Raw genomic sequence first — 21783 nt, 5'->3', positions numbered from 1 at the left:
GGTTTGAACTATTTATTTATAAAATCTATTTATGATAGAAGTTTCCATGTCAAAATTAGACCTTCTTATTCAGTGACTCATACTATAGTAAGTCATTTTTCTGTTTGAAACAAATGACAAAGATATCAGCTAACTGGATCTGGATGGTAAGTATTACTTTTGATTTCACAGCACTCACTTCATACTAACAACATTTCACTTGAGCAATCTGCTAAAACATTTTACCAGTTGATCAGTTAGTTGGAGAAGAAATCTAACTGCAATTTGGTAAACTGTTTTGGCCATTGCTATTGCGATACCCCAAAGGTCACTGGATAAGCACTGTAACACCTTTATGGTCTTTAATCTGTTGATCACTTTCTTTTGTGTTAATTAGTGTGGTCACTATTGTCAATTTCCTTTAATCCAGAAAATTTGTAGTCTGTTTCTAATGGTTTCAATTTTTTAAATATAATTATACCCCTGCTTTAAAAAAGGGGGGTATACTGTTTTACCTCTGTCTGTCCTTCCATCCATCCTTCTGTCAGTACGTCCGCCCCATGAATATTTTTCGTCGCATTTACTCAGGAATTACAATACAATGATTTTTGAAATTTGGTTTCAGGGTTTATATTAGTCTGCTTTACTGTGTGATGCGTTTTCAGATTCATCACTCGACAAATTCCTTTTTACCGAACACTTGTATGATTTTACACATGATAGCCAAGTTGAAAATTTTTGTCCCATTTTTCTCAGGAACTACAATACAAAGATTTCTGAAATTTGGTTTCAGGGTTTATACAAGTCAGCTATACCTTGTGATGCCTTTTCAGATTCATCACTCAATAACTTCCTGTTTACCTAACACTTGCATGTTTTTACACTATTAAAATTATCCACTTGTGGCGGGGGTATCATCAGCGAGCAGTAGCTCACAGTTTCACTTGTTTTTTTCAGAAAACTACAATCAGTGAATTTTAAAAACCCACGAACATGTAAATGTTGCTCAAACCACAAAAATTGATACCCACGAAATAATGTACTTTCACAGTATACTGATTTATATTCAGGGTTATTATTATTTCTTACAGTCTGAAGAAGCTCAAATGAAAAGGAAGAAAGATGCAAAAGAAGATCATGGTAAGCTTTTGTGCTGAAATATATTATTATAGTGAGATACCTGAGTAGACAAATCAGGAATTTCAATTCTTTTTCAAAAAAATTTGAAACAAAAACAAAACTTTTTACTATTCTTACAATAACGGTTTTGTCGAGACTACGACTTTTGTTGAAAAAGTGAGACATAGCGATCCTACATTCCATCGTTGTCGTTGTCAGCGTGGTCCACAAATCTTCAATCTGTGGTTAATTTTACAGTGCTTATCCAGTGACCTTTGGGGTATCACAATAGCAATGACCAAAACAGTTTACCAAATTGCAGTTAGATTTCTTCTCCAACTAACTGATCAACTGGTAAAATATTTTAGCAGATTGCTCAAGTGAAATGTTGTCAGTATGAAGTGAGTGCTGTACAATCAAAAGTAATACTTACCATCCAGATCCAGTTAGTTGATATCTTCGTCATTTGTTTCAAACACAAAAATGACTTACTATAATATGAGTCACTGAATAAGAAGGTATAATTTTGACATGGAAACTTCTATCATAAATAGATTTTATAAATAAATAGTTGAAAACATTGTTTTGTAAGTCTATAATTAATAGCTCTGTTTTCCAACAACAAGTTTGTGCATTATTGTAATTTGGATTTTTTTTTTCTAATGCAATTACTTATCTGCTACCATTAAAGGGAAATAATTTACATTACTGAAAATCAGCAAAATGTTGTCACAATTTTTGTCTGACAAATTTATATCAACTTTCCTCATTTAATTTGTTTGTAACATTACTTTTATGATTATTAAACTTTTATCTTCTGTTTTGAAAAGAAACAATGAAATTTATTTTTAAGATGATTAAAATTTTGAAAAAAATTGTAGGCAAAATCAGAAGCCAGGTATATTGATTAATTTTTTAGTGTACAACAACTCAATAAAAATTATTTCCCTTTAATGCCAGCAGATCAGTAATTTGTATAGAAAATATTATACGAATCATAATTACACAATAACTTTGTCTTAGAAGACAAAGCTATAAAATATACATCTACAAAACAATGGTTTGAACTATTTATTTATAAAATCTATTTATGATAGAAGTTTCCATGTCAAAATTAGACCTTCTTATTCAGTGACTCATACTATAGTAAGTCATTTTTGTGTTTGAAACAAATGACAAAGATATCAACTAACTGGATCTGGATGGTAAGTATTACTTTTGATTGTACAGCACTCACTTCATACTAACAACATTTCACTTGAGCAATCTGCTAAAACATTTTACCAGTTGATCAGTTAGTTGGAGAAGAAATCTAACTGCAATTTGGTAAACTGTTTTGGCCATTGCTATTGTGATACCCCAAAGGTCACTGGATAAGCACTGTAATAACTTTCTTAAACTATCTTGGATTTCTTCCAAACTTGCACAGATGCTTGTTTACGATTAAAAGTTAGTATCTAAAAGAAAATTAAAAAAAAAAAAAAATCCATTTTTTCCCTGTATTTTACTTGTAAATGAACTTAGTTTTTCTGCAAGGAAATATTACATTCATTCTCTGGTTAAAGTTTTTAAAATTTTAATAACTTTCTTAAACTATCCTGGATTTGTACCAAACTTGCACAGAAGCTTGTTTATGATCAAAAACTAGTATCTAGAAGGAAACTTTGATAAAATTTTGTACCTGTTTTGTATTTTACTTATAAATAGACTTAGTTTTTTGTCGAGCCTGCAACTTTTGTTGCAGAAAGCTCGACATAGGGATAGTGATCCGGCGGCGGCGGCTACGGCGGCGGCGTTAGCTCACTTCTTAAAAGCTTTATATTTTAGAAGGTGGAAGACCTGGATGCTTCATACTTTGTATATAGATGCTTCAGGTTACGAAGTTTCCGTCAGTCACATGTCCAATGTCCTTGACCTCATTTTCATGGTTCAGTGACCACTTGAAAAAAAAGTTCAAATTTTTTGTAATGTTGAATTCTCTCTTATTATAAGTAATAGGATAACTATATTTGATATGTGCGTACCTTGCAAGGTCCTCATGTCTGTCAGACAGTTTTCACTTGACCTCGACCTCATTTCATGGATCAGTGAACAAGGTTAAGTTTTGGTGGTCAAGTCCATATCTCAGATACTATAAGCAATAGGGCTAGTATATTCGGTGTATGGAAGGACTGTAAGGTGTACATGTCCAACTGGCAGGTGTCATCTGACCTTGACCTCATTTTCATGGTTCAGTGGTTATAGTTAAATTTTTGTGTTTTGGTCTGTTTTTCTCATACCATATGCAATAGGTCTACTATATTTGTTGTATGGAATGATTGTTAAGTGTACATGTCTAGTGGGCAGATGTCATGTGACCTTGACCTCATTTTCATGGTTCAGTGGTCAAAGTTAAGTTTTTGAGTTTTGGTCTTTTTATCTAATGCTATATGCCATAGGTCAACTATATTTGGTGTATGGAAATATTTTATGATCTTTATGTCAGTCGAGCAGGTTTTATTTAACCGTGACCTCATTTTCACGGTTCATTGCACAGTGTTTAAGTTTTTTTGTTTTTGTCTATTTTTCTTAAACTATAAGTAATGTGTCAACTATATATGTTGAATAGAAGCATTGTTAGCTGTACCTGTCTGCCTGGCATGGTTCATCTGACCTGGACCTCTTTTTCAAGGTTCATTGGTCTTTGTTTAGTTATCTTGGTTAATGTTAAGTTTATGTGACAGTTGTAATAAAGCTTAGCTTTATACTTAGGACTATCAACATAATATCAATGATTAGTATAGAAGGCGAGACATTTCAGCGTGTGCACTCTTGTCTTCCAGTTAACATTACATACAGTCTGCAGTTAAAGTTTTTAAAACATTTATTAGATTCATAAACTATCCTGGATTTTTACCAAATGTGGACAGAAGCTTCATACAATCAAAAGACAGTATATTTGAGTCTATAATTAATAGCAAAAGTAGGCGAGACACTTGGTTCTGTGAAACCCTTAGTAATTTTTCTCACAAGATTTTTCTTTCTAAGGAAACTTGATTTCATTGTTGTAATGTTCACTTTAAAAAAAAAAGTTGCTGTGCTTTTTTATATTATTTTTTTAACATTGCCCCCTCTTTGTGCACTCAAAGGTTGATTACTGTAGTATATACTTGTTAGAGAGTTACATGTAAATGTATGTACATTGACTATAATTCATGTATTACAGCATTGCCACCCCCAGTACCACCAAAGGTTACACCAATGTTTGAGCCTCTTGTTGGGTTGCTGCAGTGTGACATTATGGTACATATTATGCATCTCATTCTACAAAGAACGGTGGCAGTCAGGTCAAGGTCATGGTCAGAAGCTCAGGTTGATAGGGTAAGTATTTTACTTGAAAGTCAACATATCATACCTGTAATTCAAGTTAAGGTTCAACTGTTGTAAATAATCTTTAATAGACATTTCAAAAAGTTAACTGAAGTTGGTCAGACATTAGGACAATCATGTTTGAGGTAATAAATGTAAAAATAGTGTGAGGTCACTGATTATTAACACTTGCTTGTTTTTTTTTTAACAGTCTACAGGTTAAAAATCCCAGCTTATGATAGTGAAATGCTTATCACACGGTTTATTTGCCAGGTTTGACCATAATTTGTTTCTGCAGTCATTCTTACTACATGTACTAAAATATTTCAATTGTACCCATGTAAGGGCTTTCCAATAAAATACACTTGGGACTCAGGGAAGGCATGTTGACATCTCAACTATGATAAGGTGTTAAAAGACTATGTTTTGCAGTGAAAATGTAAGAGAAATTCTAAAGATGCCACTATAGATAGTTATCCTATTTTCACAGTGCCTTTCATGGGTAAGATATGTGTTAATGTAACAGCCATAAGTTAATTGTTGAATGAAGTATGTGCTTAGAGCTGTTTAAATTTTGTTTCAATATTTTACAGGTTTTGCATTTAATAGGACTTGCCTTGCATGAGCAGAGGAGAGCAACACTGGAAGGAAACCATAACTTTGACTTCCTTGCCAGAGCATTGAAAGGTAACCTTTGAAAGTAATACTTTAGCCAATCTGGTCTGCTCTCCAATAAAATGAACATATCTTAAGTTTTAAGATTGAAATTTTCTTTATTTTCCTATGAAGGATACAGCTGTATAGCAAACTAATATGTCTATATAAATAGGTATACAAATACAAGCTATGAAATTATATTTCATTATTAGGGAGACTCTTAAATTTTCACTGAATCTTCATAATATATGTTTCTACAGACGTCAAACTCATCTCTATAATACAATATATTTCCAATTATCAAAAACTTTTATATTTGAGCAGCAATTGTAAGTTTTCACATAGATTTTCTTTTAATAGCTTAATAATGCTATTTTGCATGTTATCAATTATCTGTAACTAAATTCAGCTTATTTTTCATGCAAAATATTTCAATATATAGTCTCAAATTCTATATTCTTAACATATAATATACTGATATTGTAATGAATTTATCCACATACATTTCTCAACTTTGCAAAACAGTTAGGTTTCATTGGTTTATTATTTTTTTAATTTAAAAATTTTTAGTGCTTCAATTGTTTAAGCAATGTAACAATGAAATTTCGATTCAAATGTGTCAATCTAGGTGTGCAGGGGGCCAAAAAATGCCAGAGTTTCACTCAAATAATTGATAGAAAGTCTTCTGAACTTGACGATTTATGGGATGTCTTCAGATTTTCAACAAATCTAATGGAACAAAATGAAATCTGATAGGTAAACACATTCTGCATCTCAAATATTGAAAGTATGTGTATATTGATAACATTCTTTGAGATAAACACATTCTGCATCTCAAATATTGAAAGTATGTGTATATTGATAACATTCTTTGAGATAAACACATTCTGCATCTCAAATATTGAAAGTATGTGTATATTGATAACATTCTTTGAGATAAACACATTCTGCATCTCAAATATTGAAAGTATGTGTATATTGATAACATTCTTTGAGATAAACACATTCTGCATCTCAAATATTGAAAGTATGTGTATATTGATAACATTCTTTGAGATAAACAAAATAAAAACTGTGATTCAGCCTCTAACTTTTATGTTTACATTTGGAATTAAGTTATTCAATCCCCCTTCAATAAATGCAGTGAATTGAAATTTTCATACTTGTTTTTCAAATAGTTTTGGGTTTACTTTTAATATTATTATGTTTATTATTTGACAGATGACAGAAATATTTTAACCTTGTTAGAATCACTTGTTGCTGATCATCGTAATATATCCCATGATTCAACAGACAATTTATTGACGTGGGTTGTTAAGGTAAGTTTGATATGGAGAATTTATTGAAAAGAGTTGTAGTTTGTTACATCATTAACTTCCATGTATCAGGTAGACCAAACATTTTACTGTTAAAAATCTAGAAATATCATTAAATTCCAAGTATCACTTAGACCAAACAATATACATATTTGAAAAAAACTAGAAATGTAAAATCGACCTGTGCTAGAATACCCAAGTTTCACTTCTGAGGAGAAAGCTTTGACATATTTAAAAAGACTTTCCCAAACAATAATTGTATATTTGGAAATTACACTTTGGAATTAAAAGAAAATTTATGTTCTTTTAACATTTGAAATTTCTATTTGTAATTTGGAAGCCTTGATTGAAAAAAACTTGCAGAAAAACCAAATTATGTTTCTGGTAAGTAGTATTGATCGTTTAAAATCTGCATGTAATGATTTATCTTACAGCAATTCATGGAGATACGACAGATGACTAATTCTAATGTGACTGCTAGTGCATTGGATGAATTGTCAGCCAGTACTAGACAAGAAATAGAATTAGCCAAAAGACAAAAGGCAGAAATAGCTGCTAAAAGAAGAGAAAAAATAATGGCAAAGATTTCAAAAATGCAGAAAAATTTTATCCAAGATAATGCAGATCTGTTTGAAAGTACTGATGCTGAATTGGCAAAAACTCCATCGGATATGGATGTCAGGTAATTATACTCTTTTAGATTACATTTCTTTTTCTATATGATTGATATTAGAAGATGTGGTATGATTGCCAATGAGACAACTCTCCACAAGAGATTGAATTATTAATTTTAGAAATTAACAACTATAGGTCCGTGTACAGCCTTCAACAATGAGTAAAACCCATGCCGCATAGTCACTTATAAAAGCCCCAGAAATGACAAATGTCTGCATAAAAGATTCACCTAGTATCGGAGATGATAGTCGTAGTAAGTAAGTTCATTTTATTTAGAGTCAGTACAAATGTACAGTTGACAATAACAATGACCTTAAGAAAGCTCTTACAACCTACTATGAAGTAGGGAAGGGGGTTTGAGGAACAATATTTTATTCAACCTTTGTTCTTTTTTATCAAAATTATCTTAATAGAGATTTTCTAAAAAAGTAAATGGTTTTACTTTCTTATTACATGTTTTGACTTTGTATATTTCAGTATATCTGACAGTAGGTTTCCTGTAGCCCTTGGTAGAAACCAGACATCAGTAGGATATGTAGGTTGTCAACATGCTACATGTATCCTGTGTCAAGAAGAACAAGATGTCCGACATAATTCCAGGGCTATGGTTTTAGCTGCTTACATCCAAAGGTAAGCTGGAATTTTCTAAATGCAAATGTGTGGAAGCTTAGAATATAACACAATAAGCTGGAATTTTCAAAATAGGAATTGCTTCAGGAGTATAATGCAATTTAAAGATTTTAATTGGACAATTTATAAGGTTGCTGTTGTTCAGGAGCAAAGCCTTATCTTGATTCTTCACTTTGTTCATTATTCAGATGTAATGATGACTTATATTTTCTGTTACAGGTCTACAGTGCTATCACAAAATCGTAGTAAAGTAGTGTTAAATGGGGACAAATATGATCCAACATTTATGTCAGCTGACCTCAACACTGATGTACATACTAGTTCATGTGGTCATGTTATGCATGCAGACTGCTGGCAAAGGTAAGAAAGATGATATCAGTGCTCATTATTCCAGGCTAAATAAACAAGTGTTTGGCTGCCCAGGATAGGGATTCAACTTCCTAAATTTCTGAAGTGTGATTTAGTTGATTTATTAAAGGGACAAAAAAAAATAGTATATTCACAGACACATTTTGTATTTACTTATAGATACCACATTGGATCTAAACATTGTGATTTGAAAGCATTTGTTAAGAATTGCATTTTTGTGCATTTTCATGTTTTATGCATCAAGGTCATATGTATCCATTCCCTTTATATTCCATTGAATAAATGCTATTTAAAACAAGGGTTTGTGACAGAATTAAATAAAGTATTTAAATGTTCATATAATTTTCAGATAGATTACTGTGATTGTTAATAATTTCCTTCTATTTTAGGTTTTTTGATGCATTACTGGCTAAGGAGAGACGTGGTAGACCATTTAGATTTAGACCTAGCCTAAGTTATAATGTAGATAACAGCGAGTTCCTGTGTCCGCTGTGTGAATGTATAAGCAATACTGTGATACCTATTGTTCCTGTTCTGTCTAGTCTTTGCAAAGAAAGGTAGGTCTAGTCAATTATTATGCATAAATGCAATATGTGAAAAGCTCTGGATGTACAAACATCATAATATTAAAAAGTGTCATTAACAAACAATATGTCATATGAACAAATCGTTTTAAAGACCTAAAAACTTTTGTTTAATGTAAAGTATGATAGTGAATATTTTTTTTTATAGTAATCTATTAACCACATATTATCAGTCTTGTAACAGACAATTATATACAGTGGTACAGAATGACTTGTTTTTTTAAATTAACTTTTCATTGAATTCAATATTTAGCATGACAGATGAAAGACACTTACAAGCATGGAAAAAAATAATTTTTTTATAAACCTTATTACATGTATAAATCTCTACATCATTATCTTTTTTTTAAGTCTTGACATTGTAGCCTATGAATAAACTATACAAAGTTTATATTTGTTTCAGTGATCAAAAAAGTATTTATATAACTTTTAATGATTGGATTGATGGTCTTCAGAAAACTGTTCAGCATAGTATAGAGAAAGCTAAAGAAAATGAAGATCAAGGTAAATAGGACTGGATTAATGGGTTTACATAATACTTTCCTAAATAGTAAACAGATAGGATTAAGTTTAATAAAAACAATGAAAAAAATAAAAGTCCACCAAATGAATTTATTTTAGACTTTGTTTAGCATGTTAACTGAAATTGATTGGATTGGTATTCCTCCAAAAACTATTCTAGAATGGTATAGTGTTAAAGAAAATGAAAAGAGTACTTGGTGTATATATAATGATTGATCCAAGAATAAGAATTAGAATATGTTTAGTGTTAAAGACAAATCCTTCTATTCAGATCTACCAATAACATCTTCTTTATATTTTATTTTTACTTTAGGCTAGGTAAAAGCTTTAAAATAAGTAAATAAAAAAATGGGGTCACCGACCTCGTTTTCGATTTAAAACGCCATCTTTTTCACGGAATTTGGAAATTGGGACTTCTACTCAATAGCAGTGTAATATTTTTTTAAAAGTCTGTATCCAATAAAAACTTGTCTGTTCTGTTAACCTAGTTGTTAATACAAACTATTTTAATAATATCACCATTTTCTGAGTGGAAAATAATAATGATAAGTTGCTACAATAGTTTTCCCGCCTTTTTTTATTGTGAAATACCTATAAAAAAATTAAGTTTAAAAAAAATTGACCAATAATTTCTCCATGAGTCTTCAATAGAATATGCGTTGTTTATATCTAAACAAAATAAGGAAATAAAAAGATGGGGTCACCGTAATGGAAAAAGAGATTTTTCTAAAAACGGTGGTAACAATTTGAATTGGCGGGAACATATTGCGCCAATTCTAAAAACAACGTCGAAAGACGTTCGGCCGGTTTAGGCTATATTCTTACAAATTAGGGACAACCCAGTTCTCGTTATTTGCTGATTTGTTGTTTGTTTGTTTTAAACTACGACAAATTCACATTAATCTACACATGATAGTACTTAGTTTTAAGTCAGTATATAATCACAGACACGTAATATAAATGCGGTGGTTGGAAAACAATGCGTTGTACAAATGTACACACGAATGCTTCTATGAACATTTCATTTCAGGTTATTCATAGTGCTTATGTGTTTAACAGAAATTCTTTTCAAAATAGTGAAGACATTTTTATATAATATCATTGTTCAATCAAAGTATAATATCTGAAAGACAAGACAGAATTTAGCTTCAGGTATATATCATGAATTTTGATTTCGTTTAAGAATGTTGTTCCTTTTTATTTAGATGATAATTACTTAAAATCATTAGAAATATAAGACTCCGTTTCCACTAACAATAAAGATCGATCATTTCTGAGATCGCCGATCTTTAGTATTGCAAAAATGAGAAAGATTGATCTTCAATCGGACGTAAACATTCCATCTCCAGATGTAGTTTTAAAAGACCGATTTTTCTTCAAGTGAAAACGTTTTATATACATCTCGATCGACTTTTCAATCAATCAATCGATATAAAATTCCAAGTGTTTTATGTAGATATGAAAATAAATCTGCGCATGGTCAGTTTAAAAATGTTCTTTAAAAAAAGCTGATTTCAGTGTTTATTCTCAAATGATTTGACAGGATCGAACGTGCCATAGAGATAATAAAAACCAAATAAATATATTCGACGTTTTTTGCGTCATTCTTCTGAAAATATATAAATAAAAAAAAGAAGATGTGGTATGATTGCAAATAACACAATTCTCCACAAATGACCAATTGACACAGGAAATTATTAACTATGGGTCAAAGTACGGTCTACAACATTGAGCAAATCCCATACCGCATAAACAACTACAAAAGGTCCCGAAAGGACAAATGTAACTCAATTCAAACTAGAAAATAACAAAACAAAATTAATGAAAAACTAATAGATGTAGTTCTTTTACAAACAACAACCCCTTAATTACCGACTCCTGAGTTGAGACAGGACCCGTTTCAGCGCTCGGCTGATACCATTACTTATTCATTCCTTATTTGCTTATACGTTGAAATACGTTGCACCTATTACGAAACAAATCTTTTCAATTGTTTTCTTGTCTCTGGTGTTAGGTATGGGTTCTTAAAAGTGAAACATACCTATTACCGTGTATGTACCAGTTTTAGCGCTAGATCCATGACCTGCTACTTATTCGCTTACAATATGTTTGTTAAAGGTAACACCTTTTTAAACAAATCTTTTCCATTTTTTTTTCTTGCCTCTGATGCTATATATTGGTTCTAAGAGGTAAAATAACCCTATACTAAGGCGTAAATACTCGTTTCAGTGCTCAACTGATGCCCTGTTACTTATTCGTTCCATATTCGCTTACTATACTTGTGGTATTCGGTGGACCTTTTAAAAAATATCTTTTCAATTGTATTTATTCATTATTATTTTTTATTTTCTGTAAATTACTCATCTTCCGTTATACGTAATTTTTTTCTGACAATTCTTTGTTTATGATTACTTGTGACATGTTAATCAAAAATAAAATTAATAAATGCAGAAGCATATATATAATTATTTCATGAACCAAATATTTCCTTATTCAATTTTCTACGATTTTTTGTTATCGAAATGGTTAGACCGATTATTTTAGATATGCAATGTATACTAAATGTAAACGCACAAGTGCTTAAAAGATCGAAAACGAGAGATGCTCTTCAGAGATAGATTTTATTTCAATTCCGTGCAAGTGTTAAAGGGGCACTAGCTACGATATATATAAAAAAATAAAGTATGATTTTTTTTTAGATCAATCATTAATCAAATTGGAATAATGAAATAATAATTTGCTTTTAGCAATCAATTTCCTTTAATTTTGTTGAAATAAGCGATTAAACATAATTTTTGACTGATTCACTTGCAAGTGAAAACGTCATCATCATTCTAACCGGTATTCATGTGAACTTCAAGTTAACCCCTAGCTAGAGATTGACAACGCATGCATTGTACGTGTACTGGTTATTTAAAGAAAAAGAATGTCAACAATGAAAGTGAAACTACGGTAAATCATTTGATTACTAATTCGATGCACATAAAATCATTCTTCTATGGTTAAAAACAATGAGAAACATCTATTTTTAATTTATAAAATAAAATCAAACAGACCTATAAAAATGCAATTGCACGTGTTGGTTTAATCTATTCGTATCTTTATTTTTGTTTACATCGCTTATATGGTCATCTGAGGTCAAATCGATAGTTAATTAGATGGCGTCTGGACTAAAATACACACGAAACGAACCTATATATTATCTACCCCATGCTCTGTAAACTGTTTATTTTAGACTTTTGATAGTTTGGATAAATGTTTTACATTGTTATAAACCAAATATGAGAATTTGAGTCAAATCGGTTACAATGAATTTGACAGCTAGTGCCCCTTTAACGGGGTCTTATTAACATCATATCTGTTTTAATCATTCATCCTTAGGCATCAATGAATGTCGAAATATTCCGTAATGTTGCTAGAAACTCAGTCTAAGTATACTCATACAGATGTCATACTGAGGAGTATGGATAAAACCTAGTCCGACCTCTTTTCTCAAATCTCCTTTTAATTGATTTTTTTCCATATGCATTCCTCTGTAATTCTTCATTCCGACAACTTTTTAACACAGACACGATTATGTTTTTTTCATACAAAAATTGCGCACCTTGCAGATAAATATCAAATTTGGTAAATCGGAACAAACTCGGAATGGTCATATAAAAAACCTAGAATGTTAGAAGCTTTTATGTTAACTTCTCTAGATGTACTTTGTTTTACATGTATACGTCGTTAGGTTACTGTTTTGTTGGTGTTTATCAGAAATCTAATTATTATATTCATGTAAAAATGTAAGTGCCGTACACATTCAAAATACTTCAGTGCAATTTGCCATATCCATATATAGGCACGTTATGTACCTATTGCTAAAGATACATTGAATTTTGAGGACATGTCCAGAATGATTGATGATTTTCGTACTTTCTTAATGATTTGTAAAATATCGATATAATTAAGAACCTACGAAAGTCTATACATATAGAAAATTAAGGAAAAAAGTATTATATTATAATTTGATTGGCTCATCTTTCTGTCGAGAATCCAGATTCTGTATTGTTTCTTTGCAGTCATTTTTGTGTATTTGTTGTTGTTAGATTGCTGTATAGTTGACTCTCTTTTCATTCTCATATTTTATCCAATTCTGGAACATGTTTATTATATAAAAACAATTTTCATTTTTTTTCTCGGAAAATTAACCTATCAAAACGATTGTCACTCTCTCCATCGGCTCAAAGTGGAATAACTCTAATAAACGTTTCCAGTTCGCGGAAACCGCGACGTCATAAACCGCTGACGGCATAGTACTGTTGCGCTTGTATATGCGCATAAACAATAGAGGGATTTGTCTTTAAGTCCAAACATATTGCAGAATGGGGTGAGAAAGTATTAGAGAATAATAACCTAGAAATATTACATAAACCGGTACAAATGTTTAAATGCTTCCTAGTGGTTTATTATGAAAAAAAAACCATTATATTCAAACAAAAATGATAAAAGATGAAAGAGAGTTTCTTTTCTTTTTTTATTTAGAAGATTCCTTGTTGTTCAAACCATGTCCATTACCAGTGGTTACAAGGATGCTAGCTGAAAGTGTAGCAAGAAATTTCCAGTTGTTGTGGGACTATGTCTCTGAGGATGGAAGGTAAAGAAAATTCTGTATTCTTCTTTTGTTACAGAATACCATAGTATTAATAAAACAACTTTAACATATAGTGTGTATTAAAGTTCACTGGAAGTTGTGATATGAAATTGGAACAGGTTTCAGGTTTCCTTTTTATCAGGAAGGTATGAAGAATATTTCAGGTTCTCTATTGGAAAACAAGCTACACAAGTTGACAATTCTGAATGTCCATGGAATAAGATGGCTGTACTTGTTTTTCAATATATATGGAATACGATAAAATAGGTTAGCCAGCAGGAATGTGATAATTATCATACATCAACAGTTTGAGAAAAAGTGGCATATAGTCCAGTTACAATGAATTTTAAACTAATGCTGGCAACTGCCAGTATTCACTTGACTGATGAAATGTGGGGTTGCTGTGAGTGTTACAATACTGCTGACACCGTAAGATGCAATTTTTTTTGGAAATAGGGAAACTGTACAATTACCAAAGTTATGTGATTGTAATTTGAACCTCTCAAAAACTTTACATAATAATAATGTTTAAAGGAATAAAGCAACTTCGCCACCATGATTACTGCTACTGTATATTTTTCAGTATATAATTTTTCACTAAATGACACTTATGTATATTTTTCAGTATATAATTTTTCACTAAATGACGCTTATGTATATTTTTCACTATATAATTTTTCACTAAGTGACACTTTTGTATATTTTTCAGTGAACAGTTCTCTGACAGCATGAAGGACATGATTAAGAAGTTTGCTTCAGATTCTTATTCTGTAAGTAATGGTGCATTTCTTGTATCTTGATTTGGTATAATTATGTGTCTTCATTATTAGCTCTTTTACATTTTCTTCAAATTTATAATCTTTAAGATATTGTTAGCAAACAATAAAAGTACCGGTAATGTTGGTTTTCTATTTTTTTCTGATCCTTTGTAGTTGCATGTAACCTTTTTAGGTGCATTTTGTGTTTAAATATTTTTTTAATATACATACATGTATTTTTAGTGTCAACATCTAAATGTCATTGTGTATGACTTTTAAACAGTCGAGATTTTATTTATTAGTCTGAAGAATGTTGATTACAATTTTAAATTTTGAAATATATTACAGTTTGGATTAGGAGTAGAACCAGATGAAACCAACCCTAGAGTTCCAATCATGGCTTGGAATACTTGTGCCTTTACCATTCAGTCCATTGGTTAGTACTTATTCTTTGTTTTTTTTTGTGATAACTTTTTCTATTACATTAAAATACTTTCAACTGTCAAGGAAATATAATGGGGCCTAATGGCCCAGCAGGAATCAGAACTAATTTCAACAGGTTTAATTCAATGTCTTGATCTTATGAGGTTCTTTGATATGCCGAATCCAACCATGTATTTATATTTTCAAATTTTTGTCAAATTTTTAAGTTGGTTAACATTGAGGTCCAAAGGGTCTGAAATTAAAATTTGATTGATTTTAAAAAAAAATGAATTCTTGGATTCTTTTGATGCTGAATCTAACCATGTATTTAGATTTTGAATATTGGACCATAATAGGAAAATGTCCAATTTCATTTTTTTAAAGTTCTTGGAATACATTCATTCTGTTTATGAAACTTATGCTGTGTCAAATATTTGACCACAATCAAAATTCAAAGCTGTATCAAGCTTAAATGTTGTGTTTGTACTTAACGACACCTAACTGTTTAGGGTTCAATCTCTGTGGTCATATCAAGCTGTGCCCTGTGGATCATTTTACTAATAGTTGATATAAAGAATTGATACAAAAAATAAAATTCTCAATTTAATGAACTTGTATTTCAGAACAAATTTTGAGACATGACCAGAAACCATTGTTTGGATCATTGTCCTCCCGACAGTCTGATTGTATGGGTTCATTAGTAAGATTTGCTGCTGTATGTGGTCAGGTGATGAATTCAGACTTGGTCAAACAACATTGTCTCAAAGTACTGTCATGTAAGTTTTTAATTATTTTTTCCATAATTTTATTCAGGTTAATGTATTATGCACAAGTAAATGCAAGATTAAAAGGTCATTAAATAATCACAACAAAACAATTCAAATTTTAAGTCTTCAAATTACAAGATAAGATTCAAATAAAACATCTTATTGTAAAGTATTTTATTCGCCAAATATAAGCAGATGATATAAAAAATGTAGAATAGAATACAGATATATTTAGGAAACAGGAAGAACAAAATGTAGGAATTTTTCAGAGACGCATGGTCTGAAAATTGAAAAACTGTTATTGCCAACTACTTTTACAGATTATCTGTTAATCTAGTTTCAATCTACACTGTTTGACATTCAGGAAACAGATAGTTGGTCACTACGGCAGAAAAATGTCAAAATTTACACTATTGACCTAATAAAAGGATAATATTGCCGATTTTTGCATAGTTTTGGCCAAAATACATGTAAATATATATATAAAAAAAAGCTTAACCCCAAAAGATTTTTTACACTCATTAGCATCTTAGTAAAAATTAATTAGTGTTAGGTTCTTTCTTCTTTCAGTTTTGATTATGGATTCTACACAAGCCAATGAAAACATGTGCATACTCGATGTGGACTTATTTCATTATCTGACTTTATTGACAATGACTCTTCCTTCACTCCATGTTGAAGGTCAACGGTCACCTTTGTCAATCATTCCCACTGGAGGAATTAACAATCATCATGCTTTAGAGCTTGTGTTTACAGCTCATTTAGTGCAGATAATGCTTGTCTGTGATATTTCTTCTCAAAGTAAGTGTATTTTACTGTTAAGATTATGAATATAGTATAATTCTTTCAATTTCTAATATTTCTTCCCTTATTGACTATTTGAGGATAGTAGAATGTAGAATAGTAGTGCAGATAATGCTTGTCTGTGATATTTCTTCTCAAAGTAAGTGGATTTTACTGTTAAGATTATTGACATAGTTTCTTTCTTTCACTTTCTAATATTTCTTTCCTTATTAACTAGTTCCATGGTAGTGGAAAAGTTGATACTTACCAAACATGCTGTTTTTCACTTCTATCAAAGAAATTTACAGAATAACCACATGGGAAGCAAATCTTTATAAAAACTTGCTAATGGCTTGCTTTACTAATATCAACCTGAAAATTTTCCTATCAAATTTCAGTGGTCTTTCTCTGGGCACTCTGGCTTCCTCCACCAATAAAATTGGCTGCCACGAAATAGCACAAAAGAGGTTGTTAAAAGTGGTGTTAAAAAAAAAATCGAACCTGAAAATCAAGGTCACCCATCATTTTGATTATCATGGATTAGTCATGTTAAAAATTATCTGATTTAAACTTTTTGCTTAAATGATAGATCAGACTGTAAATTGTTAAGTTGTGCATTGCCATTGAGAGAACCAAAGTATTTATTTATTTTATTTTATAGGTGCAATGGAAGTGGAAACAGATTCTGATGATCAGAAAATGCTGGAAATATACACCAATGTTAGGCAGTTGGCTGGGTAGGAATAATACTGTTATCAAACATATAGGGATTTTTAATGGAGAGGATATTTAATCAATGTTACCTTTCTCAATAGAAACTAAAAATTTAGATTTCAAATTTGTAAAAAACTCTTCTAGAATCATTTAACACTGTTCTTTGACTTGTAGATTGGTATGGGGTTTATAATGAATAATTTTAGTTTTGATAACGAAATTTTGTATATCATTTATTTTCAAAGTGCTTAAGAAATAATTCTCTCATGCCATGCTCTATGCTGATTTTAACATTGGTAGGCATTATATTTGTCAATATCTTAATACCAAGGCGTTAGTCATATCAGAATTTTTATTTGATCCTTTCTACCACTAGGGAAAACCTAGTAACTGAATTTTTCTGGTTTCAATGTTTAGTTGTTGTTCAATTATTTATGGAGGAAAGGTAATGGATTGATGTTCAAAAATTGATGAAATTTTTATTTTTTCTCTTTGACAGAATCCAAAGCCAGACTAGTCCTCAGCCATGGCAGGTAACACAGATGGTTAAAGAGGCGTGTCTGCCTTTCCTGAGATGTGCTGCCATTCTCTATCATCACATTACCAGTATACCAGTGCCAAATATACTTCAGGGTATTTATCATCTATCAATATTATTTTTTTAAACTCTTATACTTTGAGTACATGTTACTTACTACCCTCTTCAATATGATAAGTTCAATGTTGTACCTGATAATTAACATATCATATTTCCTATTCACATTGGGGAGTTAGTTTACTCACTTGAGATTTTTCTATCATCAGCTGTGTCATTTCAAAAGTAACAGGGTATTTAAATATGGGTGAAATAGATCCTTTGCTGAAATTACATGTCACTCAATAACATTGAATTTCAACAAAGTATCCACCATCACTGTCACTATATAACAGGATTATATGCCTGCAAACTTACAGGATTGAGGTGTGACACACAAATTTTGTATCCCTTGTTATGAATTCACAAAAATAGTTTCAAAACACCATTTTGTTTTATTCCAGATTTTGAAGTTTCCCCACAAAAGACAATACCAATTAATTTTTTAAAAGCCCAAAAAGTTGCTTCCAAAAAGCGATCATAATGGGATATTCTATGCCAGGTGAGCAACTGGTGCTCTTATGAGCATCTAGTTTCTTATGTATATTCAACTTAGTATATTTTTTTTTTATTTTCAGAAGCAGGCTGTGATCAGTTTGAGCCCATTTGTAGATATTTAGCTATTTCCTCACCTCTCTCCAGCTTGTTTGAAACACAAGGGGACATAATTCAGACTCTAGTCATGAGGTAATTTTAAAACCATGCATTTGGTGAATTAAGAATTTGTAATGGCTGTTGAAAGCATTATGCATGAAAAAAAAGAAGGTTATTATAATTTTACATTGTAATATTGCAAAAGAAAATTACAAGTATACTTAAGTTTTGAATAGAAAGTAAAAAGTTATGATAATATTTTGCTTTGCAACTACAAACGAGTCTCTTGATATATGGCACAATTCTTCATATGGTTATTCCATTCTGTGAGATGTGTTTTCAGTTCCTGTGATAATCTACTTCCTGTTTGCCAAAACTAGTAATGTCATGCAAATATAGAAAATTAATGTCATAGCTTCCTAATTTTAGGCACCAATTGCAAAATTTGATTGTTAATATATTTACTGCAAAATAGAGTTGACAACATTGAGCAAGGATATAATTTGTGAGCATTAGCTAAAAATATGTCTTGTTTTAATTATATTACAGATGGTGCAGTAACAGTACTTTAAGGGACCGGTTCTCAGCCAGTAGTGATAAAATTATTACATATCCTTTACCTATCAATAGACTTGTTCCCTTACCTGAAGATTACAGCGAGCTTATAAACAGAGATTCTACATTTACGTGAGTGCTTTTACATGATCTACTGTATATGGTTATACATTTTTTAATGATTAGATATAGGTTTAAATTGACTTTATTCAACATGTACAATGAATGAAGAATTAAGAACTTGACTTTCCCACCAAATTGTTAAATTGTACATAAAATACCTACATTTGTATTTTAAAAGAATTACAGCTTTTACATTAATGCTAGCAAGACAAATCTTTGTTTGGCTTGCTTGCTTTGTGTGTATCAATGTTTGCTCAAGCATGGCAATTAAGATAGGCGGGGCTTAAGCTTGTATACATCATACTTAAATGTTATTGGACGTTACGTTGGAGGTTTAGGACACTTAATTTTAAAACATCACATGACAAATATTCTCACATGTTTCCTCACCTGTAAAAATACAATAATTGGTCTTTGAAAGAAAAATATAAACTTAATATTGTTTTTTTTTTTATAACATATCAATCTATTAGTTCAGTTGTTTCCGTGTCTGCCCTTTCATTTATGTAACTCAAGAAAAAATTCCATAAATGGGTAACAATTGTATCGAAAAGAGAAAATCAAGTGCACCTTTTTTTATGTTAGGGTGTGTTTGAGATGAATATTTTGTCTTGAAAACGTGCAAAGGAAGAGTATTTGATACATCATCTCGCTTCAGATTCTATAATTTTTATATAGCAAAGCTACAGGTTGACTTTATAACATAAAAAAATCACAATACTAAAAGATGAAATGTAGGGGTCAAGTGAAATACCTATCCAATGAATCACAAAATCAGAGTAGGTGTGTTCGAATAGCTATTTTACTAAAAGTATTTGACGACAATCTTTAAGTTGGATGATGAAAATGCATATCTTCGAAAAAATTGTGAAAATGAACTGCCGTAATGGGGAGATAATTTTGACGAAGTAGAATCCTGACTGTATTGTATATTTACAGGTAAGGAAACATGTGAGAATATTTGTCATGTGATGTTTTAAAATTTAGTGTCCTTAACCTCAAACATAAGTCCAATAAAATTTAAGTATGATGTATACAAGCTGAAACCCCGCCTATCTTAATTGCCATGCTTGAGCAAACATTGATACAAACAAAGAAAGCAAGCCAAACAAAGATTTGTCTTGCTAGCATTAATGTAAAAGCTGTAACAGTTTTTTTAAGAATGATAAGCAACTTCCAAATTTAATATCTGCAAAAGAAATAGTAGATATAAAAAAAATGTTGGTTCTTAAAATTGAATTAACAACAAATATGTGTTCACATTGATTCAATAGAAAAGTGTTGGTCTACAGGATATTCATAACATATTTTTTGGCTTCACTGAATACAAGTGTTGGTCTACAGGACATTCATAACAAATTTTTTGGCTTCACTGAATACAAGTGTTGGTCTACAGGACATTCATAACATATTTTTTGGCTTCACTGAATACAAATAAACTCAAGATGTGGTTTTTTTTTGGTAGTAAATTAATCAATGCATCCTCCAAAATGAATACCCTATGAATATTATACTTATATTGTGTATTTTATCGAATATTGAAGTATTTCACATATCTTCAACTATTGTATGGCATTGATCTTTTAAAGAGTAAAAAACTTAAAAGTTTTAAATTTTGTTTTACCTATTCTTTTGATAGATGCCCCAAATCAAATGGTGATGACACAAGAGCCCCTACTATGTGTTTGGTTTGTGGACAGATGCTGTGTTCTCAGAGTTATTGTTGCCAGACAGAACTTGATGGTGTTAAAGTTGGTGCTGCTACTGAACACTCTTACAAATGTGGGGCTGGAGTAGGAATATTTCTCAGGTATGTAACTACCTTAAAAACAAATTGAGATTTTCTGTGATTGCAGAAAATAATCATTTTCCTGTAATTGTCATAAAGGAAATCATAAGTCGCTGAGATCAAAACTGATCATATTGCAAATATTTTGGCCTCAAGTTTTGAAATGCGCATCTGGTGCCGAAAAATTGGTACTGTTAATGTTACTGCAACCTACTTGGATTAACTGCCACAAAATATAGGTTAGTAGTAGGAAACTCAAGAAGGGTAATTCATGATTTTTTTAATATTTCATACATATATTGTATACATTATTTATATACAAACAATTTTCTTTTCATATTAAGATAGGTGTTTTTATGCCCCACCTATGGAAGTAGAGGCGCATTATGTTTTCTGGTCTGTGGGTCCATTTGTTCGTCTGTTCGTCCGTCCGTCCTTCCGTTCGTCCCGCTTCAGGTTAAAGTTTTTGGTCGAGGTATTTTTTGATGAAGTCAAAGTCTAATCAACTTGAAACTTAGTACACATGTTCCCCATGATATAATCTTTCAAATTTTTCTTCCAAATTAAAGTTATGACCCCAATTTCACATTCCACTGAACATAGAAAATGATAGTGTGAAGTTCAGGTTTAAGTTTTGGTTAAAGTTTTTGGTCAAGGTATTTTTTGATGAAGTTGAAGTCACATCAACTTGAAACTTAGTACACATGTTCCCTATGATATGGTCTTTCTGATTTTAATTCCAAATTAAAGTTTTGACCCATATTTCACGGTCCACTGAACATGGAAAATGATAGTGTGAGTGGGGCAT

The 21783-nt window shown here is 31.0% G+C and overlaps 1 protein-coding gene across 1 annotated transcript; it reads left to right on the top strand.

The window, feature by feature from the left end:
* Positions 1–1070: 1070 nt before the first annotated feature.
* Positions 1071–21024, top strand: LOC139509590 (E3 ubiquitin-protein ligase UBR2-like; the record flags this gene model as incomplete). The annotated part of the gene is made up of 19 exons (XM_071296202.1): positions 1071–1119; positions 4304–4458; positions 5040–5133; positions 6325–6422; positions 6854–7101; positions 7572–7724; positions 7944–8084; positions 8483–8650; positions 9081–9181; positions 13727–13838; positions 14545–14605; positions 14942–15029; positions 15640–15792; positions 16354–16584; positions 17228–17303; positions 17780–17913; positions 18493–18601; positions 19058–19195; positions 20826–21024. Coding segments are annotated over 19 exons (2508 nt in total), but the record flags the coding sequence as incomplete, so codon positions are not given.
* Between the last annotated feature and the right edge of the window lie 759 nt (positions 21025–21783).

Source organism: Mytilus edulis, unplaced genomic scaffold (assembly GCF_963676685.1).
Source record: "Mytilus edulis unplaced genomic scaffold, xbMytEdul2.2 SCAFFOLD_900, whole genome shotgun sequence".
Taxonomy (NCBI): domain Eukaryota; kingdom Metazoa; phylum Mollusca; class Bivalvia; order Mytilida; family Mytilidae; genus Mytilus; species Mytilus edulis.
This window is presented reverse-complemented; position numbering and strand designations above follow the sequence as displayed.